This window comes from Tupaia chinensis, unplaced genomic scaffold (genome assembly GCF_000334495.1).
Source record: "Tupaia chinensis unplaced genomic scaffold, TupChi_1.0 Scaffold000513_1, whole genome shotgun sequence".
Taxonomy (NCBI): Eukaryota; Metazoa; Chordata; class Mammalia; order Scandentia; family Tupaiidae; genus Tupaia; species Tupaia belangeri.
This window is the reverse complement of record NW_006160026.1, coordinates 2,298,168-2,306,912: the sequence shown is the minus strand read 5'-3', so window position 1 is coordinate 2,306,912 and position 8,745 is coordinate 2,298,168. Positions and strand designations below refer to the sequence as shown.

General features: G+C 43.0%; 1 protein-coding gene across 1 annotated transcript; it reads left to right on the top strand.

Annotated features, from left to right (window-relative positions):
• The first annotated feature begins 1,999 nt into the window (after positions 1-1,999).
• On the top strand, positions 2,000-5,416 carry LOC102476103 (gasdermin-C). Its single transcript, XM_027775007.1, has 6 exons — positions 2,000-2,042; positions 2,320-2,346; positions 3,175-3,314; positions 3,841-3,967; positions 4,388-4,461; positions 5,054-5,416. The coding sequence occupies exons 1-6, from the start codon at positions 2,000-2,002 to the stop codon at positions 5,291-5,293; spliced, it is 651 nt and encodes a 216-aa protein (XP_027630808.1). The 3' UTR covers positions 5,294-5,416.
• Positions 5,417-8,745: the final 3,329 nt, after the last annotated feature.

Sequence of the window (8,745 nt, the reverse complement as noted above, 5' to 3'; positions counted from 1 at the left end):
CATTCCTCACATCAGCCAGAGTGAGATGTGGCTGAGCCTCCTTGGGATTCTGCTTTTCTCTGAACTTATCAGTGAGGGCTATGGCCAACTATTAAACATTTGCTCTTTCTGTTTTGTCAGGATTAGTTGTCCATCTAAGTCAAGGGCCTGAGTTGTGTAAACAGAGATGCCTCACCCTACCCACCCCCTAGGATGTGACTTTCAGGAACCACTGTGAGGTTAGCTTTTCTTCCAACTTCACTCAGTTCACACTTTCCTACATTTAGAAAACCTTTTTGTCTTCCTCATGGGCTCTTTTACTCTGCCAGACACATAGTTGGTGTCAGGCTAGGATCATCACCCAGGGAGAACGCCAACTTGGGAGTTGATAAGGGCCAGACAGGAGACAAAAGGCAGCAGGATGACACTGAAAATCCTGCAGGACCAGGGTGAGAGGAGGCCTGATCTCTTTTCCTTACAAAGGAAATTCTAGCATATTAGAGGACACAATCATTTCCCACGGTGGATATCTTCCAAGGACATTCAGGTTCCAGGGCATCCTGCAAAGAGTGACTGAGACGTGCTTTTATGAAACTCTTGGTGTTTCTTTGTCTACTCTGTTGGTACTACTGTTTCCTGCAGCCCTTGAGGCACAGACAGAAGCACACGAGGAAGGTATTCCCCAGCCCGAGTCTCATAGTCAGGGTCAGGTTGCAGGCAGGGCTTTAATGACACAGCCACAACTGTGATATTTTCATTTTATTTTAGGACTTACAAACCTTGGGGTGGGGTGGAGGGTGTAACACAGTATGCCTGTGAGTTGAGAAGTGCAGGCAGGGAGACAGCTGAAGGTGTGACCACTAGAGTTCATATTGGGGAATAGAGGGTGGGTTACTGAGTTCACCAGCAAACACCTGAATGGTTAGTCTAAAATAATGGGGAAGTGAGGAGTGCAGTCCACTGGACTGGAGAGAACTCTCAGTTCTTATGTCTGGCCCACTGCTGAGCTTTTTGCATTGGGGATAGTTTTGGAAACTGGATCAAGAGTGAATGAGCCCTGTTTGTGGCTTCCATTTAAAAATGAGTGCTGAGACAACATAAACTGTACATAACCACAGGAAGTTATGACATTAGGTCAGTGATAGTTTTAACAAGCAACCCAATAGGTTTTGATCCTGGTGACTCCAAGTTACAGATGCAGGGCTTAGAGAAGACTGCAGAATAAACTCAGCTCTAACTCTGCTTTATTTCTACACAGCCATTACGGTCATCCCAGCTGATGCTAAGGAGAAAACCTTTGAACGTGAGTTCCAGAAACGGGCAGTTTCTCTGCCTCTACCTTGGCCCTACAGAGTCCTTACCCTATTTAGATGTTTGTAAGAGCCCCACTGGGGGATCACCCTTCGTTGAATCCATAGGAAAACCTTCCCCTCCCAGGTTCCTCCATGGCCTGCCATTCTCCCCAGCCTTTGACCATCTACAGTCCATAGGGCCACAGGGAACATGAGCTCTCTCCTTTGAAAACTGGAGCTGCTGTGGGTTTGTGGGGGAAGGAGAGTCTACTGGGGTTTCATGGGGCTGATGATATCTCTCAGCTGCACTGGTGGTACCAGGTGAGAAATCAGGGGAGGAAGGGAGTAGTGAGGAAGGTGAGACCAAGAGAGGAAGATGGGAAGGAGGCTAACTCTTAGTAAGTCCACACTTCTCTTTCTCTTTACAGGTAAATTCTTTGGGATGAGTTTAAAAATATGTGAGTGGGTGATTATGAAGCCAGGAAAGAAGAATTGGATCTCTCCCCAGACCACTCTGCCAAAACGAAAACCTTCTTGATTGCCTTTGCTGCCAGTACCAAGGCCTTGGGATCTGGGGCCCTGGGCAAAGGGTCGGGGTAGATGGAGAGGAGGGGGTCAAGGAAAGCAGGGGCAGAAGGCTGGAGAAACTATGTCTTTTAGATGAATTATTTAGTGGGGATTTCAATTTCTTTTCTTTTCTTTTTTCTTTTTTTGGTGGGGGGCATTCCATGAAAGCTCCCATCTACCTGAGCAGTTACATCTGCCCGATAGGTGAGTATGAGTTTGGTGGAGGTGGGAATGGGATTCCATCTTGTACACATTGAGCAAACAGGACAAATTGCCCCTGTTTTTTCCACCACAGCCTTAGAAGTGACTGCTAGATGTTGTGGAATGGGAATGGTCTAGGAGGCCAAGGAGGCTGAGGGATAAACTGACATGGGGGCAGGAAGAGCTTAAGCAAGAGGGAGGATGTAGTAGCAAGTCAGAACCCTCTAAAGTATCTCAAACACAAATCTGGGGAGATGGTCATTTGTGATTCTCTTTCTAGGAAGAATAGAAGAGCCCTTTTGGCAAGGTGAGTGTTTGTTAAGAAGAAAACTGGGCTTCTGGATGGGAAACTGCTAGCTGAGCTCCTATATTGGTGGCTTCAGGCAAGTCAGAAAACTGACATATACTTCCAAATTTACACTTTGTTCAGCCCCACTTATTTCATTCATTCCAACATGTATACAACACTGAGGATCTCCTGGGCAGCGGGAGTTATCCTGCACACCGACGATGCAGCACTGAACCAAACAGAAATGCTGGCCTCTCAGGAGCTGCCTATCTAGTGATCTTGCACTCTCGGCAGATCACCCTAGGCACCCGCAGCCTTCTGGAAGATGCAGAGAGCTCCCAACATCCACCTCTTGGTTAGTTCTTCATAGACATTGAAATACAGGCACAAGTGGATGATAGTAAGGAGAGCCCATACGTCCCAAGTGCCTGATATCCATAAACTCATTTATTCCTCATAATATCCTCATTCAAGACATATGGAAATTAATCCTAGAGCACCTAAACTTTTCATCTCTGGAACCCAACATCAGTTTTCACAGTATTCCTCACATGTCCCAGAAATGACTGCTTAGTCATTTTCTCCCACATGCAATAACTCTTTTCAGGACTGCCATCTCTGCTCACCGTATTCTATTCCTTCCCCTTCTTTCAGGTCCCAGAGATTGTCCATCTTTTTAGCCCCTGCGACCTGTCCCCAGAGTTTCACTATGCCATTAGTAGAGATGTTCTTGGTCAGCAGCTTAAAGAAACAGAGGTGCTGGGCTGGTGAGGGACTTATCATCTCCAGGATGTTCTAATCAGATGTTATTTTCATTTTCTGATCGGTGTTGATATCTGAGGGCAGATTTCAAACAACTGCAAGGGGAGGTTTCCTGGAAAATGGACATCCTGGCCCAGTTTTCAAAAGTTGTTCAAGATGTCCTGTTCTATAATATCCTGGATATGCTTGAGAACAGAGAGGCTCTGTACCGCCTGATGGCCATGGTAAGTGGGCTGCACAGTGGTGATCAAAGATGTAAAGAAGAAAGTCTTTTTTTTTCCTTAAGAATCATTTATTTAATTTCATTTATCATCATCATCCTTATTATTCAATTTGAGTAGAGAGAGACAGAGAGAAAGTAAGTCATAAGGTCCAGGACTTGAACTGCAGTAAGTCATATGGGAGTCCAGTGCCTTAACCTCTATATCACCTGCCAGTCCCATAAAGGGGAATGTCTAGGAAAAATGGCTTCCAAGATTTAGGGGGAAGGAGGAATAAGCAAGATTTCAAAGGAATGAGGAGGATGTCAGACACTGGGAATTCTGGTTCCAAGCACAGTGACCAGGGCCTGGGAGTTTGGTCCCCACTATATAGAGGGAGTTTGTAATACCCTAGGGGAGGCAGAGAACACTTAACCTCAACCCCAATGGTTAGCCACCTATAAACACAGAAGACACAGGCATTATGATGCTGTTATCACTAATCATATATTATGATGCTGTTATCACTAATCATACTTGTCACCTACAGCTGGAACTGAAAAGCTCAGAGAGTTTGGATGGCCCTGCTGGCAGGATCCTAAATGAAATACGAAAAGACTCAGAATGGCAATGGAGCTACACAGATACCATTCTTTATCTCCTTCAAGCCATACTGGGTAAGAGTGATTTGGTGAAGAGTGAGAGTCACAAGGTTGATGCCCAGATCCTCTGCAAAGACTGCACATGTCACCTCTCCAAAGTCCTTCAAATGTTGCAATCATCCTCACATCACACGCTCACCAGGGTCAGGAGGGCTATCTGTGATAAGTCTCCACACAACCATATAAGTCTTCCAGACCAACCTGAGGCCTAGAAAGTTGCTAACCTCAGGTCTCATCTCCTAGACCATGTTATTTATCATCCTGGGAACATTCTAAGAGCAGAAGGGGGACTTTCCAGGGAAGGGAGCTCGGGCTTCAGGTGTACTAGGGTTTGTTCTGCCTCAGAGCTCTCCTCTCAGAGGCTCTCCTGATTAATGGGAGAAGAAAGCCTGGGTTCTTCATCACTTTATTTCCTGTTGTCTTCCCTCCCCCCAGTACTGAGTGACACTCAGCTTGACCTGCTGGCCCAGTCCATGAAGAAGAGGATCCTGCTCCACCAGCAGGAGTTGGTGAGAAATCCCCAGGGACCAGAAGTCCAGGGAAGAGGCTGAGGGAACTGGGTATAAAAATGATTCTGAGTGGAAAATGACACAGACTTGCCCTGAGAGGGAAGGTCTGATCCCAGTGTGGCCATTGGAAATGTCCAGCTACAACCTTCCTCTGTAGAACAGGCCTATTGGCTATGAATTTACCTTAGAGACCTCAGTTTCCCTGGAAGTGAGTCCCATCAGGCCCAAAATCTCAGAGAATAAGATTCCTACTTTAATTCATAGTATCTATTTGCAAATTGCTCTCTCTTTCTGCATATTTATGTATCTATAAATACATATGTTTATATAGACATATATAGATAGAAACCCAACGATTTACCACTATTATGCAGGGTAAGCTTTGTTACCATTTAAAGATAAAGAACCAATGCTCCATAATTTCCAATTGCTTGATCATACTGATCATAAGATGTGATCAGGACATGACTCCTGTTCCCTTAACACAAAGCACTTGCCCCTCCCATTATCATCAAGACCTCTGACCCTTGAGATAGAAGTTCTCTTCCTGATTGCAAAGACTGTTCTGAACTGTCTTGTAATCTTCTTTTAGGTAAGAAGCATCCTGGAACCCAACTTCAAATATCCCTGGTTCCTTCCTTTCACCCTCAAACCCGAGCTCCTCAGTCCACTGCAGGGTGAGGGGCTGGTCATCACCTATGGCCTGTTGGAGGAGTGTGGCCTGAAGATGGAGATGAATAACCCCAAGTCTACCTGGGATCTAGAAGCCAAGGTGCCCTTGTCGGCCCTCTATGGGACTCTCTTGTTGTTGCAGCAGCTGGCTGAGGCCTAAACCTTCCCTGGTAGGCAGGCCAGGAAGGCCTGGCCTCACTCCCATCTGTGCTGTGAGCACCCTCTGTAGGCTCAAGGAACAGGGCCTCAGCTCTCAGTTTTCCCAGATAGCGTAGAGATGAATAGGTAGAGACTTTAGGGAATTATCTAGATGATGAAAAATACTCTATATTTTCATAAAGGTTTATATGCCTGTTAGAACTCCTTAAATAGTATGTGAAAGAGCTGAGCATTTCACTATGTAAATTTTACTTTAAACTAACATAAACAAATACATACTTTAGTCAATAGTGCATTTTGAATAATTTTGGGTGAAGTGTATTGATGACAGTAACCTACTTTGAAATGCATCTCTTTTAGTTCTTTGTGTTGTGAATAACAGAGACACTGGATTCTAGGACATTTAAAAATAATAGAGATGTATTCCTCTCACTGTTTGGAGGGCCAAGGTCCAGGGATTGCATCTGGTGAAGGCTTTCTCGGTGAGGGGAGTCCTGAGGCAGTACAGGGTATCACATGGCAAGATGCAATGAGAGCACACATGTGTCTGTGTCCCCTTAAAGCCCATGAATGTTTAATTATGGGGTCCCATCATGACACCTAATTACTTCCCAAAGGCCTTGCTTTTCAACACCATTATTGGATTAAGTCTTCCTCAACATCTATTTTTTTGGAGAGTTTTTCGCTATAGGGCGCGTGTGCTCGCCAGACAGACAGAGAGAGACAAAGAGACAGAAAGCGAGAAATCACCCCTCAGGGGGGATGGCCATGCTGCAATCCCTTCTCCTCCATTCTCCTCTCGGGATCTTGGGCACATACGCACATGCGCCCAGTGTGAGTTTTAAGCCACTGGGTCCCGGACGCGAACTGCGGTTGACTACGTGGGAGTCCAGCGACATAGCCATTACGCTAACTGCTGGTCCCTCCTCAACATCTTTACAGTGGCACACCAGATTTCCATACATGAATTTCGGGAGACACATTCAAACATAGAAGTATTCAAAAATAAGTTGGGTTCATGATAGAGAGACAGATATGTGGTTAAAAAAATGTGATAAACCATTAACAATTGGGGAACATGGGTGAAGTACATAGAATTATTTGATTCTTTAAATATTTTTAAAATTAATTTTATTATCATAATCTTGTTTATATTACATCGCATGACATATAACTTTACAGTGTATTACATTTGTTTTTCCAGAAGGAATACCATGCATATCAGTCAATACAAAGAGATGATAATTCCCATTATCATCATCCAACAGCTTTTCATTATTTTCCAGATCATTACTATTATTATTCCAATTATTTTTTTCAAGCCTTCAGTCACTATTTATCATTGTGCTTGTAAAAAGACTTTACCCAACATGAAATACTTCTCAGACCAGTCCAGTTGAGAATACCATACATGTCACCATCAACAGGTAATAAACCATATCTGTGTCCTACCAATGTCATTCCTCTCTGTTTATTCTCCTGCTATTCTTGTCCATACTCTTCTCCTGCCCTGTTCCACACTGTCTTATCATCGCTGTTTTCACTGCTTTTATGCCCTCCAATATTTTGCTCTCTACCATAAAGTGCTGATAGTCGGTATATATTAGATGGATACATACAATAACTTTCTTTTATATCCTGTCTTTTTTCACTCCGCAATAGAGCCTCCATAAGAGTTAAAAAACAGCTAAGAAAATGGGTGGCTTAATGGTAGGGACAAGTCCAGAGTTAAACATTATCTTCCAGAATTTAAATGGAAAGTTTGGACCAAGACAGAAATTAGATTAAGTGCATGAGACTGAGCTGATGAAATAGAATTTTATGGCATTTGACCAAAACAATACTGATCTTTTTCTATGCATTGTAGTCCAGAGATAAGGATTTTTTTTTTCTTCTCTTGAATTGTTGACAGATTCAGGTAACTACTATTTGAGCAGAATCCTAACCTGCTTCCTGGCTTTAAGTCTTAAGCAAGGTTCTCTTAACATTTTTTGACTTTGATTTATTAAAGCTAAAACTACCTTTCTTGAAATAAAAAAAACATATTAAAAAATACCTATTTAGTGACCAGCAGTTAGTGTAATTGTTATGTTGCTGGATTCCCATGTAGTCGACCGGTCGAGTTCCAGACTCGGTGGCTTAAACTCACGCGGGGCCCGAGAGTGTGTGTGCCCAAGATCCCAAGAGGAGAATGGAAGAGAAGGGATTGTAGTGTGGCCATCTCCCCAGGGGGTGATTTCTCGCTTTCTGTCTCTCCATCTCTTTCTGTTTGTCTGGTGAGCACACGTGCACACCTGTCCTATACCAAAAACCTCCCCAAAAAAAAAAAAAAAAGCCTATTTAATGACCACAGTAAGCTTTATAGCCTCAGCTAGGTGCTATTTTATAATATATTCATTCTACTCACAGTTTCATGCCTAAAATCAAACATTTGTTTACAGATATTTATATATCAGCTGAACTTGCAAGTGAATGTAGTTAGATTAGTTAAATAAGATATTTTGTTAACCAATAACATGTGGGAGAAAAAAAAAAGGAATGGAAAGCAACCTGTGATGGAAACATGTAAGATTAAGCCACTATACAGTGTATTTTGGCTGGGAAACTGCATCTTGTATGCTGTGATAATGTTCAGTGAATGCATAGTAAATAATTTAAGAAACAAAACAAAAACAAAATAAATAAAACAGACATTTAGTGTATTCACAATGTCATGAAAAATTACCTTTAACTTGCTCCAAAACATTTCATCAACCCCAAAAGGGACCTCAAACTTATGGGAACCAGCAGTTAGCGTAATGGCTATGTCGCTGGACTCCCACGTAGTCGACCGTGGTTTGAGTCCCGAACCTGGTGGCTTAAAACTCACGCTGGGTGCGTGTGCGTGCGTGCCCAAGATCCCGAGAGGAGAATGGAGGAGAAGGGATTGCGGCGTGACCATCCCCCCTGGGGGATGATTTCTCGCTTTCTATCTCTATGTCTCTCTCTGTCTGTCTGGCGAGCGCACGCGCCCTATAGCGGGGAAAAAAAAACAACTTATTACATAATCATTGCCTATTCTCTACTCCCCCAAGATCTTGACAACTACCACTGTACTTTTGGTTTCTATGGATTCATCTGTTCTGGATATTTTACATACATGGAATCACACGATATTTAAACCTTTCTCCCTGACTTCTTTCACTTAGTATAATGTACTTGAGGTTCACCCATATTCATAATCCTTTCTATTCCTTTGTAGGAATAATATTCCAGTATATGATATACTACATTTTGCTTATCCATTCATCAGTTAGTGAGTATTTAGGATGTTTCTCCCTTTTGGCTTTGTGTGATTGCCTGTTTTTAATTCTTTTGGGTATATACCTAAGAGTGAAATTGTTGGGTCTTATGGTAATTCTTTGTTTAGCTTTCTGAGGAACATATTCATATTTTTGTGTTTAAGTTTTCAAT